Source organism: Struthio camelus, chromosome 1 (assembly GCF_040807025.1).
Source record: "Struthio camelus isolate bStrCam1 chromosome 1, bStrCam1.hap1, whole genome shotgun sequence".
Taxonomy (NCBI): Eukaryota; Metazoa; Chordata; class Aves; order Struthioniformes; family Struthionidae; genus Struthio; species Struthio camelus.
In genome coordinates this window covers 80,019,202-80,041,405 of record NC_090942.1, presented here as the reverse complement: position 1 = coordinate 80,041,405, position 22,204 = coordinate 80,019,202, and the positions used below count along the sequence as shown (strand labels likewise).

General features: G+C 38.1%; 1 protein-coding gene across 8 annotated transcripts in view; it reads right to left on the bottom strand.

Annotated features, from left to right (window-relative positions):
• The window catches only part of ATXN10 (ataxin 10), a 98,737-nt gene that overhangs the window by 15,119 nt on the left and 61,414 nt on the right, over positions 1 to 22,204 (bottom strand). For 4 of the 8 annotated variants that reach the window (XR_011142485.1, XM_068952149.1, XM_068952177.1 and 1 more), the window contains exon 10: positions 3,101 to 3,194. Coding sequence is in view for 5 of the 8 variants with exons in the window: in XM_068952149.1 (XP_068808250.1) it covers positions 3,101 to 3,194 (94 nt within the window). In the remaining 3 variants the exon portion in view is untranslated. Of the gene's footprint in view, positions 1 to 3,072; positions 3,195 to 16,152; positions 16,231 to 22,204 lie in introns of all 8 variants that reach the window. The other 4 variants (XR_011142505.1, XM_068952156.1, XR_011142507.1 and 1 more) reach the window with 3 other exon arrangements.

Sequence of the window (22,204 nt, the reverse complement as noted above, 5' to 3'; positions counted from 1 at the left end):
ATTACAAAACTGTTCAAGCTCTCAAAGGATGCAATTTTAAGGTAATGACAAGTTTACAAATAGGAATTTATTTAGGACATCTAAGAGCAGACCTGTCTCCTCTTTCAATAGGTTTCCATATGCTACCTATAAAATGATTTATCACAAGAATTCTTTTAACATCTAGCATGGCAGTCCAGCTTCTGATGAACTGCATATTTCAGGGAAAAAAAAAAAATATTTTTTCCTCCCCCAAAAAGTTACATCACTTACCACAACAATTATGTTTTCCTTTGGAAAATTTTGTATGTGGAATGTGGAGGCAGAACTCAGCTACTGAAATCTGGAAAATAGCTACATTAACTCTCTTTTAAGCAGAGAGCATAATGAAATCTTAACTGCAGAGCTCTTATGGATGTCTCCAAAATAGATAAACCCCAAATGAAAATGTGTATCTATCAAGTGTCTAGCAGGAAATTTAAAAAGTTCTTATATAAAAGGAATATGGTTGGAACTCTTCCAGTCAGCTTTCTCCAAGGAGAAATCTGAGAAACACAGCCCTAAACCGCAAAAACAGGCACCAGAAATCAGAACGAAAAGAGAAAATTCTGGGCATGACTTCCTAAAGGAACCCTTGGTGAAGGGTTACACTGAGCTCTCCCTTACAGCATTCTACATCATCTTGGCAAATTGTAGCACCACTGAGTGATCCTATTTGAATTTCAGCAACTCTCTCTCAACATCTATCTCAAGAGCTGCCTACATACCTCCTATTAATTAATCTTTCTTGAAAAGAGAAAGCAGACAAAACATATTCACTATGAATCACAAAAGTTACAATGTGGGCAATTTTTGGATGTTTTAATTCTAAGTGAGTAGCCTTTCTAGTCTTAAAACAGAGCAAAACTTTTATTGCGAGCATCACAGAACAGATTTGTTCCGCACAGAAACTGGGTGCACAGAGGGAAGGAGGAAGTGATCAAACCTCTTCAGAAAAATCTTATGCAACAGAGTTGCGCACCTACACGCTACTGAGGAGCTAAATGTGGTGCCTGGAAGTAGCAGAACACGCTACAAAGCGGATAAAACTAGAGACCGATACAAATTTCAAACTCCTCTGCTTGCTTCCCAGGGTGAGACATGCTGAGAACACAGCAGATGAGGAATGCTAGAGGCAGGAGGGAAACAGGGGAGTATTAATTTCATGCAGCATGACACTGCTAGGAATAGCTCTAGGCCAAAATGATAAACGCAGTAGCCAGAAAGTGCGCTCCAAAAGCTGACACAGCGCAGTTTGTCACAGTATGCTAGTCCACACACTTCCCAAATGCTGTTTTTTCAGATAGCTGATACCGAGCACTGCAACAGGTCACCCAGAGAGGTTCTGGAGCCTCCCTCCCTGGAGATATTCAAAAACCTTCTGGACACGATCCTGGGTAACGTGCTCCAGGTGACCTGCTTTAGCGGGGGGGGGGGTTGGACTAGATGATCTCCAGAGGTCCCTTCCAACCTCAAGCATTCAGCGATTCTGTAAGCTATGTATTAGTGACGAAAGCTCATATTAAAAAGTTTCATTATATTTAGAAAGTCTTTAAAATCAAGTAAGTGATGTTTTATCTTCTGGTAAGAAGTTTACAGTATAGCCGTAAAATGTCAGCCTGTATCAAGAAGCGTAAGAAGTTTCACAATTGCCTAAAATACAGTAAAGCCTCCCTGGTATTTTATTTTCATTTCTTTCAGCATTTTAAATTACCCTTTGAAGGCCTCAAACTTCATCCTCTTTTATCAACTGCTAACATGGAGGATTATTCTTTAAAAAAAGATTCTAAAAGTTGTTGCAGAGCTGCACTTGACAGCAAAGGAACAGTAACTCAGGGTCAAAACTTCATGCTAGGTTTTCACAGGGCCCCTGTTCTGCTTGGGGAAGGATAGACATCCCCTGCCCTTTCCACTGCCTCCAGCAGTGCCCCTTACCAGAAACAGGTCACAGAAGTACAATTCTGCTACTGGTGCACTGTCAAGAGATGGCATTAGGATTCAAACTATATGTACAGTGAAGAAAGAAGAAACCTTACATATAAAGTAACAAAGTGAATAACTCAGAGGACTCTTAACACCCATTACTCCTCCACATAGCTTGTTAAGATCTTTTTACCATCTCTCCCTAAATTAAACCCTTCTTTTATATTACACTTATATGTAGATGATGTTCTACAACATGCAAATGTGAGAACACGTGACACTTTCACAACTCTCTTTTTACGTTTACGATACTTGCTAAAACGTGAGCTTTTATTTCCAAATTCATTTAAAAAAAATCAGTTTCGTGTGTTCAGTATAAGCAAGCTGACATTACTCTAGATGGGAATGGCACTGATTTCCAGATGCGCTTCTAAGAACCTGACAAGGAGTTAATGATCAGCTGACAGCAAGCAATAATTCACCCAATGCAGTTCATGAAGAGATAAGATAAAACAAGCTTTTTAACCATTTATCTGTAATTTCAATTTTTTTTCTAACACCAATCTTTCTTAAGAAAGCTATCGCTTTTAAATCACAGGAAAAAATATCAAATATGAAGCACTACCTGTATCAGTTATATTACATTATCTCTAATATTTCAACAACCTGCATCAGTTCACTCACTCATATATGTTTTCATTATACGTTGCCAGCCATGTCTCTTTGTGTTTAGGACAAGTTTTTGACAGTCAGATTTAATAAGCGCATAGAATCAATGGGCTACTTATTTCAGTCTGCTGAACAGATATCATTTGAAGTGAAAGCTCCACAATCTAATACAATGACTAAACATAGTCTCAGTTCAGATTTCAACCGCAGTTAGCTCTCTGAATTGAGATTTGTACAACAGTAGTTTTTATTATCTTAGGAAACAGAATATAACTACATTTCAACTAATTTACTGTCCAGTTCATGAAAGCATCTGCACTCACTTCTGAACAAAGTCACTTCTGACTCACCCACTTCTGAACAAAGCATTTAAAAACAGGCTAGAAATTCCTGAGGGCAGTTAGACTTAGGTACCAAGGGAAAGCAATGCTGACGTAAGTATATTCAACTCAACTCCCCCACCTTTTCTTATGAGTCATATTCAACATACAATAGATCAGAGCTCTTCTGTAAAGGATACAAGGATTGTTGTCATCAATGGTGCAGTTGTCCAGGATCAAGGGAATGCCATCTAACTGAAAAATCTAAATAAAAAGAAAAGCTTAATTTAATAGAAGTCTCCGCAATCAACGCATGTTTCATATAAGAAATATTAAAAAAGAAATTAACAGAGAAGTTTGTTAAAATATTAAAGATGTGTTAAAACGAATTGCAGAGTAAAACTGGTATTAATACAAACAGACATTCATTTCACATTCCTCCTCCTTCTAGTATGTGTGAATTAGGTATTTTCTATTAAAGTTCTTTCATGTGCTTCTCACAATGAGCCAGAAAAGCTATACTTACTGACAGATAATGTCTGTTTTCTGGAAGAACCACAAACAACTACTGAGTGAAAAACATGCCAGTAAAAGGTGGTAAAATACACACACCCACACGCTAGTTGGTGTGTGGGAGCGCCTGTGTCTTCTGTATCTTGCTCTGCAGGCAACCTTCAAGAGCGATGTGTTACCTGTATGTACCTAGGTTCAAATCCTTAACTGTATCACATAGCAACCATTGATTTTTTCCTTCTATAAAGTCTTCAATATGTTACTGGAAAACCAACAGTGCAGTTTTTCATTTTTTATTTTATATATACACATACCCATATGAACTCATAAATGACAATCTTAAAACATACATGTGTGCATAAAATAACAGCATATAATGCTAATGGACTTGTACATACATACATATACATACAAACACACACACACTCCTAACAACCTAGAACAAGCCGAAGTAAAGATAACTACGCTACGTATTTATTGTTAAGAAATGCATATCCCCCAAGAAATCAATCTATTCTCTTAAGATACACTGTAGTACATTACATCATCATGCATATAGATTTATAAAGTGTAGTACCTATTTAAATAAAAACCTGTTCTATATTATCTATGAATTTTCAACCTTTGTAATATCTTCTTAAACTATATCGGCATTTTTTAATCATGAAAGGAATGCTGTTTTAAAGACTTGAGAGCATTAGCATTAACTGATTATATTCTTACAGTCAAACTATACTTGTCCAATATTTTAAGTTCTTTAAAATTTTATTTCAAACCACGAGTTGGTAAGGAAAGCACTTTAGACAGAATGTCACTTTGACTTGTGGCTTGACGATGGGACTGTCTCTTCCATCTTTTTTGTCCAAGATGAGATGCATTTTATATATCATGTAAAACAACGAATCACAAAGCTTACACTGCAGCATGCACCAACTTCTTGAAATGCAAGTGTTATGGTAAAAGAAGAAAGGTGGGCAGATCTGAAAACCAAACCATTTTACCAATCAATAAAAAATGAATTCAGAGACAAATCTGAGCAAGTCCCTCTTATGAACTTCTCCTTAGATACACTTACTGCAGAGTTTCAAGCTATATAACACGAGAAAGTAACAGCAGCAGAGACGGACATACAGACAGGCAAGGCTTACATTTAAAAAAAAAAAAAAAAAAAACAAAACCGCTCGGTAAGTGCTAACCAGCACATCTGTGCTAACATGCATATAACCATACCTAAATGAAACACAGATAATAAAACAAGTTTTAAAATATGCATTCTTTCCACAATGTTTTTGTGCATTTTCCAAAGGTCATGCATCATGCATGATGTCACACTTCAAAGCTTTGACAAACAGTGACCTTTCAATAGTCCAGTTGTTCTGCGTGCTTGGAAACCATTAGTTCTTTGATTTTTACTCTGTGGCCAAACTGTGATCCACCTAGAACATTACCTTTTGTTTTCCGTCACTGAAATGCTGAACAGTACAAATTAATCTAGATTAAGTGCTGTCAACTGAAACAAACCATGTGATCTGCTCTGACTCAATTCAAATGAAACATTCAGTTAGCAGAGCAAGTATTCCGGGCAAGTAAAATTTTAATTAAAACTCACACGTGCTTCAAAAAGTTACTGTGGGAATATAATGAGATTCCTTCAAAGTAAGTGGGAACAGAGGCAGCAAACCACAATCTTAGGGATAATTTAATGTAATAAACAAGTTGCTAACTACCACTCTCTTACACACCTACTGGGACTCTCTTCAACAGCATATTCCTAAACTGGACATTAAATTGACCAAGTTAGGTCAAGTTTTTGTTACCAGCGCCTCAGCTTTAGTATGTTACCTGTGACTTACTGCACAGTAAAATATAGTGTCTTGTTGTGTAATATGCAAGACAACTCTATATATTCCTCAGAGATACCCATGAAGTGAGCTCTGAGAGCTACGATCCATGAGCAACCATTGCTAGAGTAGTTCCAGTACCCAAGAGATTTACTCTGCCCCTGATTTGGAGGTTCTCAGCTCAACAAAGGACCAGCCCAGTTGTTCGAGAACCACCTGCTGATCCACCAAATCTGCATTTCACGGTAACCAAAAATTCACGTCAGTGTACCGCAGTAGTCTGGGATGTAGCGAGCCAATTCAGTAATTTCTCTGCACGTAGCTGAAGTATTTCTGCAGCTGGAGCGCAATCAGTAGCGAAAGGAAAAAAACCACTACAGCTGTCCCACTTACATGCTGAGAGTCTCTCAAGCCCTCTCACTACCGTTAACCTGAAGAAAGTACAGTTACTCTAAACCCTCACATGAGCGGATTTTGTAAATATCAAAGAACCACGGTCCTCGGCCTCACCCCCTTATATAGGTTTATTGGAACTATACTGTAATAAAAAGTATTTGTGAATTTTTCCAACTATGGGCCTTTAAATTCTTCCTTTGAAGAGAAATATCTGAGAAATGCACAGCACAGAGTAAGGCTGTGCAACTTCTGCAGGAACGTCCTGCAGTGCTTGGGAAAGGAGTCAATGTTACGCAGACCCTCAAAATCTCACCTTCAGATTAACAAAACATCCAGGAAAGAAAACGTGTATTGGCTGATGTGAGACTGGCTGTGATCCATTTATTGCACAGATTACAGAAGAAAATATAGGCACAAACTGAGGAAGAGGACAGATGTGGTCTTTTCTCTATTTTGCTATGAAGAACCACAATGCTTTATTCTGAACTACACTGAAACAATAAATGATTGCAGCCTACATGTAGATTGCAGGCTGAAATATCGACCACAAGTTAAAGTAAGTTGCTTTTAAAAAAACAAACAAACAAAAACTTAAAAACATACAGCTCTATGCTGATCTCTAGTGCTTCTGTCAAGTCAATACCTAAAATCTTGCTCTACTGCTACTGTATCAGAATTTCTGAAATTGTTTTTGAAAAGCAGAAAAATAGAACATCCAGCATTCCTAATTGACAGAGACACTTGCCTTTGAAAGATACCTTTTAAAACAGTTTTATACTACGGCCCTATTTGTTTTCATACTTTCCTATGAAACATAATGAAGATCTGTACCGTGACAGTAAGAAGTTTAAACATATTACACTTAAAGAAAATGCCTTCCTCACTGATAAAGCGACTGGTACGTTTTCCCTCCCATACAATTTCTTTTTCTCTGCACCTGGAATTTAATAATATATTTCAACTTAAAATACACACTAAATGAAATGATTTCAGACCCTGCCCAAGGACGCTACACAAAATTAAACAATTAAACAGACCAAACGTGCCCCCTACTCTTGCTGCCCAAGCAAGCATATATATCGTGTTTTATTTGGATGATTCAGGACGTCAGTTCTGAAGAAGAGGCTACGCTTTTTCTGCTGATAACCGATGAAAAAAACTAGACCAATTCTAAAGATTTTCTGCTACCCTACCACAATCAAATTTTTTGACCAAGATACAAATAAGGTCACTAGCACAGCTAAGGATATCTGCCTGAACAAAATCACCTCTGGTTATCTCCCAGTATTTTCTTATGAAACTCACAGCAGCACCCAGAGGAAGTATAAACTAAGCACAGACTATTTCTTAAACCTCTCCATCTAAGAGCAACGGAGCCAAGCTCAGGAGTAAGAATGCAAATTCCCTAGGCATGAGAGTGCTTGCTGCAGAACAAGAAGCCTGCTGCGTGTATCTAATAAAACGCAAGTAGAACCTTCAGGTCAGGAGACTAAACTAACAACAACAAAGCCTCCAAAGATACTCTCTGCAAAAAATCACTAACATTTGAGTCCTCAGAAGGCACTATGTGGTCAACTAAAAGGCAGCAAAAAGAACATTACGTCTTCAGATATTAACAGCTTCAACATAAATTGTTTTCTTCCACCAGAATGCAATTGATCCTCAGTGCCCAATCAACTCAGGAGTCAGAATCGGAAATGTAATCATTTCAGCCACAGAAATGCTCCTATTTCATTAATTTGCTGTTAACTATAGATCAACAAAAGGAAATGTTTTCTCACAAACAGAAGTGCGCTACTGATAGTTTGCCTAATCCATGCTAACGCTGTCACACTACACAGGTTACTGACAAGCAGGTTGACAAACAGCAAGACAAAGTCTTACCTTAAAAATAAATAACGATAATAAAATCAAAAATAAGTCAAAAAGTAGGAACAAACATGAACCATGTACATGGAAAAACTCCAGATGCTACATTCTTTACAGATCATCAGTTTCCTACCAGAAAAAAGTTCTCTCTCAAACAGCAGTTAGCTCTGGAGCATTACATTTCAATTCACATTACAGAACTTATAAGAAGAAAATGTTTCAGTATGCAACAGAACTAACAAACTTCAAATTTTTTTGGACTTGGCTCCTTCACCTCGTTCTTTGGAATTCTCCTAACCAACCTAAATGGGTAGAAACACAGAAGTAGCAGCACACGGTTCAGAGCTACAGGTGTGCCAAACGTCAGCTGCCAAATGTCAGCCTTGGCTTGCATTAGATCAGGGATTAAGCTATTACCCAACTTCCCTTCCCAAGAGCACCACTTCGGGTCTCTCATACACCTAGCCACTCATTCTTCTGATGCAAAAGTACAAATATAGTAATGCTTCTGAAATCTCTATTCCTCTGTCAAATTGGGTTGAAACTGGCTAATGCATATAAAAACTGGGCGAGGGAAAGGAAGGGAAAAGGGAAAGAATAACAGGCAGCTGGCACGACATGACCACAAAAAACCTAAAGGACACAGTGAGGTCACAAAAAACAAACCTCCTGACCATATTTTCCTTTTTCGCTTAGTGCCCTGCATTACCAAAACTTTTGTCTTTCAAAATGTTTCTCAAGAGCTGAATCATCAAGATATTAACACTCTTCATACATTAAACAATTTTAAGCTTCAGTTAAGCTTTGCACATATTTTCTAAGGAGATTCAACATTTTTCCCCCCTATAGTGTGGCCTGATGCACGGCCTAATAGGCTTTACAGAGAAGACGTAGGAAATTTCTGTTTGGAGATAGCAAATAATTAATTCAGCTAATTTTTATCCAAACTGATAATTCTGTGAAGTTTTGGAACACGCAAAGAGAATTAGAGGGTCAAGGCCGTCCGACAAAGGGTTGTGGCTCTGTACTCTACCTGAAGAGTTGGTTACAAGCAGAGTTCCTCAAGGAAACTAACCTACATCCTATCCCCTGTTTACTATCTTTATCAGTGACCTGTTATTCAGATAGACCTAGATAGTCTAGAGAAACGTGCCAACAGCAACCTCATGAAATTCAGCGACCGCAAAGACCTGCGTCTAGGATGGACTAATCCCTTACAAAAGATACAGGCTGTGGATTACGTGGCTGTACAGCAGCTCTGCTGAACAGGACCCAAGGACCCGGGTGGATAGCAGGCTAAAGATAAGCCAGCATGTCCCGGCTGTGATGAAGCTTTACAGCATCCTGAGCTACATCAACAGCAGCACAGACAGTAGATTGAGGGCATTTCCACCTTAGATAGAGGCTTTCAAGACGTGGTTGGATAAAGTCCTGCGCAACCTTGTCTGAATTCTGCTTTGAGCAGGAGGTTGGACCAGAGAACTCCTGAGACACCTTCCAACGTGAATGACTGAGCCTGAGACATCTCCATCTCACTCTGAAGAAAATGAAGGGCTAAAATAATGAAAAGAAGCATAAGCCCATTCTTTTCGTCACGCTAGTTCAAGACAGGATTCTTTCTACCCTGCTATGAATTTTTCTTGGTTATAAGGCTGAAAAAGTTACCAGAAACAATTTTATCACAGTATATAATAAACAAAAATGGTTCAGGTAAAAATTATTATTATTGCCTATTGGTGACACAAACCCGTGTATTCACTCACCTTTCCTGACAGAAAGATCTTGACACAATTTTTATTTCAGTTGCCAGACTAGTCATACAAAATATCTTGCACTAAAAAGTGAATCTCCCAGAAACACAAAATGAGTGTGAGCTCATAAAGCTAAATAATATATAACTGCTCTACAAAAACCGATTTGCCAGGCAACCAACACCTGAGAGTAAATAAAAAGGATTTCTCACTTGTCCAAAATAAGAGGACCCACAGCTTTCCTTGAGTAAAAGGTAAGAACTTTGTATAACCCAATACAGTGAAGGAATATGTGGGCTGGCTGGGAAGAAAACAAAGGAAAAATGACAAAAGTGAGATCTAAAAAAATCATGACACCTGAAAAAAAGAGCGAGATCATGAGCAATATGTCTAGCCTAAGGCAGCAAGCTTCCTGGTGAGCACTGTAATCTTAAAAAACTTCACAAAAAAAGGAATACTCTATTATCTATATCCAGGTGCACAGGGAAACTAAAGGACGGAACATTCATAATACACTCTCGGAAAATATCTTCAACAGTAATGGTAGTCAAGTACTGAAACATGAATCTCAAATACTCCTGAAGCAGTCTCCAGCACTGGAAGTCTCCACAAATGAATTAGGCAAATCTCAACCACAAATACTCTAATCAGTTCTGCTATGGACAAGTGAATGGTTCTTATGACCCTTTGAGTCTCTGCATGATTTTCCCAGGCAGTGAATCATTCTAGACTGAGTCAGACCAAGGAAAAGTAATGCACTGAAATGCACCTTCGGGATCTGTTATCAGACTTCGGCCACCATTAAATATGTTTGAAGTCTTACTGATTCTGAATGTACAACATGAGGACTACATAAGGAGAAATATAACCTTCAGGCACTGCCACCAAACAGGCTGGCCAACAGGAGCCAGTTTTCCTCTAAGTCCTGCTAAACAAAATACGTGGACGGAAATTAGAAAGTGGGAAGACTCCAGCATTCAGATTTGAGCAACAGAGAGCCTCCACAGGAGGAGTATATTAGGCTCATAAATCAGCTCCTCTGAAGCTATGATGGTACTGAAAAAATTATTTTCTCTCCCCCTCCCCCCCCCCCAGAAGAAGTGACAGAAGATACACAGAAGAGTCTACTTCAAAGGAAAAGAGAATGCTTTTATCCCTTAGTGCAAGTGGACTCCAAGGTCTACTGCAGAATACAGGCACTTTCGCTTAGAATAGAGGCAGCTGTGGCTTGGGACAATCAAGCCTATTATGGCAATTCACCGCATCCTGCAGATCCACTGAAATACTTGTAGACAGAGGCTCCTTTCTCCAGGACGTCACAGCAGACTTGCTTAGCTAGTCCTGAGAGCTCCTTGCACCAGTGCGAATGGCTTTGAGAGCTAAGCAATACCTTCATGCCTCTTTCAGTAAAGACAGTGTCCCCAGAATACTCTTCCCCCACTTCATTTAGGTAAGCCTGTATTACCAAATCAGCCAGCTATTTTACTGTCCAAAATTTCAGAAATCATGGCAACAAAACTTGTTCCTGTTACACTACTTTCAATGTATTCTCCATCTTTCAGCATTATTTCCTGGACAGACATAAAGGTTGTTTCTACTTTTCCAAAAGAGGTGACCTTTGTCTCTTTCCATGAATAATCTTAGAATCTAAAAGCAGGATTCTGTCACAATGTCTTAAAACTCTCTGGAAAGGACTGTTAAAACATAAGGGTTTTGGCTTTACTGAAAGGGGAAAGAAGAGAACAAGAAGGTACTTACTGCACAACCAGGACTAAGCCAAAGCAAACAGAAGCTAAGGAGTGTCCGGCTACTGGAAAAGGGTAGCAAGCCATCTTAGAAGCTGAGTAATTTTTCTTCCACTAGTCTTTCCAAAGCAAAACACAGGAGAGCTTCTAGCTGTGAGATGATATGATAAACATTTGAGAATTCAGAACAGCTTCCTTGTAAAAGAACGTAACACAGTTGGATGGTTTGTTTTTAAACAGCTGAGCTTTCGGGATTAACCTATCTAAAACCTGGTGAAAAAGAAAACAACTTTCAGGAATAGGAGAGCTACTTTTTTGGTTTAGAGCTGCCAGTTAACATGGATAAAGTAAGATCCAACACAGACAAACTTTGCCTGAAATGCCAAACATATCCTAGTCTGGTCCTTGCCTTGCCTGGCAGCAGGAGTAACAGAAAATAATGGCACTAAGCATCATCCAGTATTAGACCCCTATGATTTACATCAGTTGAATTCGTACAAATTTGCATCAGAGCATATCTTTCTCTACTTTTAGACAACTCACTATCTTGTTCTCAGTCCGCTAAAGCCACTAACCAGATTGTCTTTGTTGGTTTTCATATCATTGTTATGAAAGAGGCTCTCTTTAGTTTTCATTAAAAACAAAAAATTAAAAGGTAATTAAATGCAAAAATTAGCTACGGGATTAAAGTTGGGCTGAGGACATAACTTATAAGAGATTATCAACACTTCAAAACAACTATATTTTGTTTCAAAGCAGAGTGAAAACCAAAGGCCTCAAATTACTCCAAAGTTCTGCAAAAAATGCAGAGATAAAGGTTGAATGAGTCATATGCTTCATTTCAGTCTAAAATATCTGATAACCATTATAACCATTGTTGCAAAAGGAAGTTCCAAATCATTCTGGATTTGGAACCAGGTTTGGAACGGTTTTGGTGGCTACAGGATTTTGTCTTGCATGTCAAATTTAATAAAGCATCTTGTGTATCTCAATTAAAATGAGGGAGTTTATTTTTATTTTCATTTTATTTTTTTTTTTAAGTTTTGCATTTTATATTATGGTGAAATGGATTTTCCTCTGGAAGAAGAATTTTGATAATTGTTGATTGTTTGATAATCGTTCTGGCACTGATAAAAAGAATACTTTATCACAAAGAGTGTTTCTGCTGAGGACTTTCTTGGTAGCTTTCTATACATAATCACAAACACCGTTCCATCCAAATACAGTTACGTGACTCTTGATCAACCTCTTCACTCTGCTACTGCTGCCAACTTTGTTACTTATTTCTTTTCCCCTACAACAGCCTGCACGCTTGTTTTGGTGCTACCTTCTCGGAATATTCCAGTTGCTCCTCCAAACCCAGTTCAGCTGAAAAGCCCCCTGAAAACAGACAAAATTGCCTGCTGCTTACAATTCAGGGTGAGTGGGAGGAAAAGCAATTCAAATTCATAATATTTGCACTCTCTTCAATGAGCACACGCCCTCACTGACGCCACGTATGTCATCACTCTCTTACATCACTATTGTATTCTGAAATTACTTCCACTCTCAACTTCAGGGATTGCACCTCTTCCTTGGATGCTTCCGAGTTCATTAAGCAAAAATAAATGCCAGCCAGATGTCCTGTGGTCTAATAATGCCTTCTGTCATGGCCAGTGTTACTTAGCATTTCCCTTTTACTTCAGTTTGAACCATTACTTAGTAAGGGTTTAAAAAACTCAAAATTCAAACAAGTAAGTCAATCTGTGCCAAACGTACAGACACACTAACTCGAATGATCAAAATAATGAGTGGGATAGCTCTAGGATGCTCTCAAAGCACATAATGATTTGTGCTGGCAATCTCTGCAATTTCTGCAGCTAGACACAACAGCAGGCCATACTGAGGCCGTAATGCTTGGGGTGCACTGACAGACTTAAGACTGAAAGCAAAGTACCACAACCACCCAAGCAGGTGCAGTTTCCCAGAAAGACACACCCCTGAAATTTCCTATTGCAGTTATGAATTGACTTTAGTAGTGTTAAAATTTTATTAAGGAACTGCAGAGAGTAAGTTATTGAGTATCTTTACATCACCCCAAACTCCACAGCCAAAAGTGGGCAGGAAGGGGGAAGGAGAAAGCTTCTAGTAGGCTCGAAAATTGAAAACAGCACAGAGACATTATTAATGACTTTTAGTATTCTCTGTTTCCACATTCCATTGTACACAGGACTCCCAAGATTTTAGTGATGGGTCAAAAAGACAAACCATTAATTTTCCACTGTGCATGTGAAGGATGTGCACTGTGTGACATAGTAAATATAAAACTATCCTTGATGATAATTAAATGTTTCTCGAGGTTAGGGCATAGTTTAAAAAAAAAAAAAAAAGTGTTTCAGGGAGGGGCTGTAAAATGCCCTATGCCTTTTTAGAATTTCTACAGAAATTGTAAATAGCAGGCTGCAGGACCCGACAGACTACTAAAGCCTGGAGACAGTTTAATGGTGTTTGCTGTTTGTGTTTTGTATCAGAGTAGTCAGGGAAGCCTTCAGAAGTCTGCAGTGGGCCATAGAATTTCATCTCTTAATACTGTAGGAAATAATAGTTATCACTGAGCAATGTCAATTTTACTCTCCATTTTATATGAAATGTTACATTTTCCAAGAAACAAAACAACAGAATTATGGACCTTTAGAAAGACAAGAACAAAACCTTGAAATTACAATAATTGCTTTGTTTCAGGACGAACAGATGCAGTCCGAAATTACTGCAGGGCAATAAGTACAGCCTACTGGGACAGTTTCAAAGGAGATTAATGCAGGTGCAATCAAGTCTCAAGATGGAAGGAAACAACCTTTAGACATTCAATGTTTCGCTGAGACTCAGATTCATACCTTCTTCCCAGTCACTGTAGCTTTTTCTACCTCCAAGTCTCAGGGGAGTCTCCATCCAAAACACAAGAGCTGACTTGCTATTTCAACCACAGAGCAAAGCAAAGCAGAGCAGGTGCACTTTCCTGCACTTTTCAAAATAATTTCATTTCCTTTTTATTTTATAATGCAGTACAAAATATGAATCTTGGTTTTTTAGGGCTGTAAAGCCCTTTCATTTATTTTTGTTTTCATTTACTTAATTTTCAGTCACAGATAAATCCCAGCAACTTGCACTGGAAAAGGTAACAGAAAGTTGAAATGTTCAGCTTAACTGGGGACTTCATACTCAGGACTGGGTCTTGCTTTAAGGATGATCAAACACCAAGCTTCCTTCTATCCTCTTTCATAAGCTCTGCATACTCAGCTATCAGTGTCTTCCTGTGTTACCCAGGAAGAGCAGATCACATTTGCTTCATATGCGGTGACCACAGTCTGGCTGACAGTTGCTGGTCTTCGCATATTTTTTATGCTTCTTTTTGCTATTGTGCTTTTGTAGAAAACACCTTTTGAAAAGTAAAATAAACTGTTTGTAAGCAGTGTCAAAAATAAGAAATGTTACATTATCATAAATTGAAGGTAAAATGAACTGAATAACTTTCAATTCATTAGTTTACCAGCTAGATTGAATTTATTTCTTCATGACTGAAATAATGCCACAAACTAATCCAGCAACATTTTTACTGAGACAAATACAGTCATACGTTTTATAGTTAAAAAAAAAAAAACCCTGTGTTTAAGAATATCGCCTGAAGAAGATATTCCCTTGAAAACAGAATATCCTACACAGCCTAAGTGATGTCTCACACGTTGAAACTGAACATTAAAAGAAAACAAAAGACTTTCACTGAAGTATCTGAAAGATTTCATGGTTTTACTACAAGAGAAGCTGTTCCATAAAACAAACAAACAACAACAACAAACAAGAAGCCCTTACACTTTTCTATGCAAAAAAAGTTAAAATTCATTGGGAGAGGCTTTATTCAAGTTAATGATCAGTAACATATGTCCCTTCTTTCTCACATTATGGCACCCTGTGAAAACAATTTTAACAAACGATATTCTGTAATTTTGATTTTTAACATCTACTTCCCTTCAGTCATGCCTTATATGTCAGTCATTTAATGAGAAATAAAGACATACTAATGAAGGTGTTTTGAACTGTCAACATATTATGCAGTATGCAAAGAAGAAACCATGGAAAATATCAACGTATGAGAAGATGATGACAAACCAACCTCCATTGTTGTTTTAAGAGAAAAATATTATCATAAGGTTTGTAAACACGCAGAGCTGCATTAAGGCTTTATTCCTTACCAGCATAACAAAATAAGTAGAGGAAACCCGTGTACACACACACACACACACACACACACACACACACACTCTTCAGGCATTTAACATTTCTCACATTTTGTAACAAAAAGGTTTTTTACATTGGTTTCGGGTTTTTTTTCTCCCTTATACAAACAAACCCAAATCCTTAACAAGGCAGAATTTGGCTAGTAATGGTGTTTCACTTTTAACTGAAAAATAAAACTCAATGTTAATTCTTTAACAACTGTTTACCATTCCTGATACTTGCAACCTCTTCCTGCTAATGTAACTACAGTTAAAAATAGCTGCTAGAGTTTTCCCACCAACAATCATTATGAAGTGTGATTCTGGTGGCATTAAGTTTTTATAACTTTTCCATTATAGTTTTAGAAAGTCCCAAATTGCCACTGGGAAACCGCAAAAGGATTTAGAAAGTAAGCCAAATTACACTCTAGGTTACACACTAGTGTAACAGTTCAGTACTTTGCCCCTTCCAGCAGCTCTGCTATCTGCAACCCTTCTACAAACTTACTGGTAAAAAAAAGAGCAGAGCAAATCCTTGTATCTTACGCTGCATCCCCGTGACAGCTGAGGAAGTCTGTAACCAAATGACATGGTCGACTTGCTTTATCACCCAGCTCAGGCGCACACTAAAATGCTACCGTCAGCTCTGAATGGTTGGTTGCCCCTTAGCAAACCTCCTTCAGGTTAAGAACTGTCTGTTTTGAAAACTATTTTAAAAGGAAAGCAAACTACTGAAGGGATTAGGAACTACAGAACGCAAGGAGATTAAAAAGCAACAGGGTGTAGCAGCTTCTAAACCACGTTCTGTAATTCAAGAGACCGGCAAATGAATTAGCAATGGGTTGGCAAAGGCTTACCTACACAGAACTTCTTGAGGTGCAGTCTCTACTTTTTATGGTGCAAGCCAAAGGGATCCAAAGGTCTAGTTTTTCTTACTGTGATCAAAATAATCGTAAGAATTATTACAGCGATGCAGAATAAGGTGGAAGGCAGGAAAGATGCATCAACCTCATCTTAGGCGATCAATACTACAGTGAAGTCTGAAGAGTACAACAAACTAGCTCACTTCAGCACAGCTTCTAGTCACGTTAGTAAAAGACATAGAACCAGGGCACCATGGCTTGTGATTGCCCACCCTGCCGTACAGTTAGGATGATCCCTGACCAAGCGCTGGCTCATGAAAACTAGCTCACAAAAACTCTGGACAATGCTCCAGAACTGCTGCGTATATAACATGGGCCAGGGATCCTTCCCAAGGAGCAGTACGGAAAAGGTAATGTTGTGGTTTGATACTGGTTGGGGAAGAGGCAGGTGAAAGAAGAGATGCCCAAAAAGGAGCATCCTGCAACATGGGCGCGAGGCACGCCACACTCTGCATCTTGCCCTCCCAGCCAGCAACGGTGCCTAACACGTTCCATTTCCGCATACAGCTGTAGCCACTATGGACTGGCCTAGTCCTCACGTGACACTGACTCTGTTTCTTTACGCAACTTTCTGTAGGTCTGGGGTGTTAGTAATTATTCACTACATATACCCGAAATTCTAAGCACAGGCATTTCCTTTTAATGATTCAGCAAGCATAACCTTTGCACAGGATCAGGTTCTGTTCTTAAGGTAAATTTAGCTACCAGGTTGAGATTAGGATCAACTTTTCTTTATTTTAGAAAATACAAGAATCCTGATGTTGTGATTTATATGTCTATAAAAGCCATATATTTAGTATTTGTGATATACAATAACTCAGGTATGCATGCTCTAGCACTAAATTTCATGCTGAAGGCTTGCTAATGCCTCAGGCTCTTGAACGAGATGATACATGAAGTTGTACTTCAGGAGACTGCATACTAGTTTCTTAATTTACTTTTAAATTACAACTACCAGAGTTTTCTTGAGTATTTGTCTATCTAAATGCCTTTCAGTCTGGCAATAAAATAACTTCAGGTACTACAAAATTAAAATTCCCAGCTTCTAGTTCATTTCATATATCAATGAAGAACAGAATTTTGAGTTTTTACATATAAATTTGCAAAGGTATTCTTCAAATTGTTTTAATAATTCTCTAATAAATGCACCTTTTCAAGTGGTCAATTTACATAAAAAAGCTATTGTGTAAAACAAGGAATATATGGCATCATACATTAAGCCAACTGTTGATAACTGGGTTTTATATATTGGTTTTAAATATTCTACTTAGCTTTGTTTATATTCTTATTTCTCCTCTTGCAACAGATCATTAATTTGATTACAGGGCTGTACCTGCAAAGTCAAGACTGCAAGTCCCAACTGAAATCTACAAAGAGTTATTTCACAGTTTCATTACTCCACATTAAGTATTTCTCTCCAGAATATACTTCATGAAATGAAAGCTACACATACACAGTAACTCTTCCTAACAGGTCCCTTTAAGAAAAAAAGCTCTCACATGGACAGTGCTGGAGGGTGTATTTCAGGGCTGGAAGGTATATTTCAGGAGCTGAAACTAGTACAAAAACAGCAAATAGAAAAATTAGAAAGGATTCTATTTTTTCCTTCCTTTTTAAGATCTACAAGTCGCCACTGATTCCTCATTAGTTTTCTGATGGGTTGTTCCTTTTTTGTTCTTAGAACAAAGACAACTTCTGTAGGAGTTTATTAACAAATACTTTAGAGAAAGTCGATTTTCAAAGGGATAGAGTGACCCTCTTAGAGATGAGCCTGCAGGAGCAGGTAGACAGTAATGCGGGTGAGAAGGTTAGAAGAGAAAAGAGCGTTCAATCGGAACCTCAATCTGTTGCCACTAGATTAATCTGTCATGAGGGCATTAAAAATAGTATTTTAAACTTTAACATTAAGGAAGCCTTTTTTTAAGCTTTTCCCGGGAGCTACAAATTTTCAAAATGTTTTAAAAATGCATTAAATAGTGAAGTGCTACGGAGACTGTATGACTGACGAGCAGGGACTAAAAAAGGAATTCCCAACCACCAAATACTCCAAGTTCCAGAACTGGCAATAGCAAGTGTCCTCTCAAATTGCATCAGCTTCTCATGACTGGAGCTTCAGGGAATAAGCATAACTGAGGTAACTAATTAGATCTGGTTGGAAAATATCAATGCAGTCCTGTCTAACTATCTTAAGGGAACTCACTGAAATTCTTCCATTTTTGATGCAGGCAAAACACTGCATTTCAATGCTTTTTAAGTTATCATGACATTGAACAATGGCTTGAAACATAGCATTTCACTACTTCCAAAGCAAAACACACAACCTTAACTTTGCTTGACCACAAGGTGAAAGGAGTTTTAGAAAAGCTGGAAATTCTTCCACGGAAAGTTCCAAGCCCTGAGCAGCTCCACTGGTAGCACCCTCTTTTTCAACAACAACATCCACCAAAAAACCCAAAACAACCCAGGAAGAAAACCATTTGAAAGTAAATGGTGCAGTTTGCCCTTGCTAAAAGCCAACAGAAATGTTATTGCTCACTTCAGTATGAATTCACTGGGCTCCATAATTGTGCTTTAGAACAATAATTTGTAGACCAAAATCCAAATCCTGCCTACTTTGCCACATTTGAAATTAACCACGTAAACCAAAGCAGACTGCAATCCTGAGGTGCATGAAAAATAGTAAGCAATACTTACTTTTGTTTATGAAAAATATAAAAACACCGATTCCCTTGAGACGAGGATCAACTTCATCCTAAGTGCAGTTATTTGTACTTGAGATATCAGTCAGGTTGTGGTAACTTAAAATAGTAATGCAAGCTGAAATATTGCATATACCACCTCAAAAACTATTAGACTGAAATGTAGCACAGTGAATATTTTTTACTTCATAGGTAGCCAACAATCTGAACATTTTTGTTACACTTAAAAACAACAAAGTTGCTTTTTCAAAATTACACAAGCAGCATGATTGTTGTACACTGTGAAATTAAAACCCTGCAACCGTCTTGGCTATATCCATTCATATTTCATATAGACCCCCTACACAGGGTGCTCCATCCCTTAGGAAAATGTCATTGGGGGAATATCATTTGCATGGTTTATATCATATCCAAATTGCACTGTGAAAAATATATATATATGTATATATATAAATATTGTTCAAGACTTGCAGTTTTTGTAGTCTGCAAAGTGCAGCTGGCTTACAAAATCATATTAACTTACAGAGGACAAAAATCTTGCATTGTATGTTCATGAAAAGTTTTTCACACTGCATCACAATTTTTTTTTTCTTTTTGGACCACTAGGACATATTTAGCAAAGTTCACTGGGAGATGCCAAAACACCTTGCTACCAATAAAAAAAGATCTCATATGGTACACAGAACCTACTCTAGATTTTCCTCTGAATTTCACAGAGCAACCTTTTCCCAGAAACGGAACAAAAGTTATGATTCTTACTTAACAGATTAATTAGTCTCCCATTTTAAGATTTTCCATAGTGTATAGAACTAATATGATTCAAAACTGCTTGTGGGAAGATTAGTAATCAAAGATGTACAATGCAATTAGTTTCAATCAAAAATAACCCCCCCCATTTCATTTTTTTTTTTCCTAAGAAGCCCCCACACAGTGTATTTTGAGACAGCAGAAGAGCAGAGCTCACCGTAATCAGATGTCGCTACTTAAAGTGGCAATAAACACATGCTTCCTCTAGGAATCTGCGATATATATGAATGATACAGATTACAGATAGTAAACCATAAAATGACTCATTTCTACTGATTATCAAATCCCTAGAATTACAAAAAAGTCCATTTCATAAATGAGGACAAAATACAATAAGATAATAATGCCATCTTGATAGGCCATATTTGCAATTTCAGAAGCAAATTTATGTTAATTCTGTGGCTTAGTGCTCAAAGTACATGCAGAAGATAAGTAGAGTTCTCTTTTATACCCCTTCAGATCACTAAACTTTTATACCTGAAGACAGACATGTATGCTAATACTCAAGAATGATTAGCTATTCACTGTTACAGTGAACTTTAGTCTTGCTATATCTCATAAAAATCATTTCAGCTCAAACCATCCCTTACTTGTGTATCACAACTGTTAACAATTTCTGTACATAATTTACCAATTTAGAATATGTATACAGATATTTGTTTTCTCTCAACCCGTAATCAGTGGCAAAAAGTGCATTTTAGAATTTCTGACTATGGGGATGCATCTGAAACCTTATCAAGTCAGTCTCTGAGACAGGGATTGTTTGGGCATAACACGTATATATTTTCATTCTTCTTTTCCAAGCAGAAACATTCCAGCTAGAGTCCACACCTGCCCCAGCGTCTGCAAAGTGGCTAAACAGATGTGCAATGCTGCTGTCTGTTCAGACACCCCAGCTCATGCAACCCACGGGGGTTCTCCACCCAATACACACTGGTTATCAGCAATCACTTAACCTTTCCCTACTCAGTGATGCATTTACAAGCAAAAAGAAAATCCCTTTGGAGAAACAGGTTTTTTCCTTCCTTAGGAGAGAGGCTCCGACTACATGTTGCAAAGCTAGTTCATTCTGGAGTTCACAAATAGCAGAGGATTAATTCTACATCTACTTGGTGCTCTGACTTTTAACGCAGACACAGTTCTTTCACGGTTCTCCCACTCCTACGCTACCTACATACAGGCAGTGCTGCATTCAAGGAACTTGAAATAGAAACCATTTGGTTTTCTAGCATCCTCCTCTCCTCTAAGTCTTCAATTTCGCTTACTACAGCCTAATGGAGTTCAGATTCCCATTGTTGCCTTCGTCCTCAGCACAAAAGAGCTGCTAAGAGGACCAACGGACAAGGAAAGACTTCAGTTTTAATAGTCTTCCGTCTTCTAATCCTGCCTCCCTAAAAATCATCTACTCTTGTTTATTATTCACTTGTAATTAAAATATCTGGATTTGTTTATGACAACCCCGACTAAATATTTCCAGAGTCCCCATCTATGCACAAATCTAGTACACAATTCTCTTAACCTTTAGAGAACACCCTTCACAGGTGGCCTGCATCTCAAATACTAGAACTTACCTCCACATTTAATATAACACTCAAATGTTTAATTTTTTCCTACATCTAGTTAATTGCTATTGTTCTGCTGAACATACATTAAGGGGGCAGACAGCATGAGTGGCCTGTGCTCCAAGACAGGCAAGACACTCTTGTCTCCAGAGCAATGCCACCAAGAGTAGTGCTGGCTCAGCGCCGCAGGTATAGCTCTGCACACCTCTGCTTCAGGGCAAGCCGCCTCTACCAGTTGTACTGGCCATGGAGAAATCATTGCCCCACTAACCCATTCAAGCATGTGAGGGAGGAACGGCAGGTTTGCATCACCCACACGGTCCCTAGGTCCCTCTACCTTTCCTTACTCATTTACCCAAAGCAAAAGGATGCCTACTAGACAAGAAATCATTCTTCTGTTGCTTCCATAAACATGCTCTGCAGAGGGTAAATTTACAGCCATGCCCTCCTGCTGCACAAATGACAAAACCAAATCAGAATTAGCTGCGTGCTGACTGTGTGCTAAAGAAACTATATACCCTAACACTAATGTCACATCAGTATATCATTTCCTTTCAACAAGTATCAAAAACAAAACACCTTCTTCCATTCTATAATACATCACAAACATAATTTTTGAATCTGTTGGTCATGGTTTAAGTTCTACAACACATATAAAATGGATTTGAAATGCTAAAACTTCTCAAGTGCCTGAAGTGAAGAATTCTTTGCTATTCTGGACTTATAAATCAGATCAGAAATGAAATTTCATCAGAATAATGCAAATACAATGCAGACTGCTGGTGTAACTACTCATTTTGGGGAAAAAGCAGCCTTTTGGACTCTTAATTTTTTTGCGTTGTTTGCGTTTTGCAAAACACAAAGTATGTAGAAAATCAAGCCAGTATAGAGTAATTTAATGCACTCCATTTGCTTATG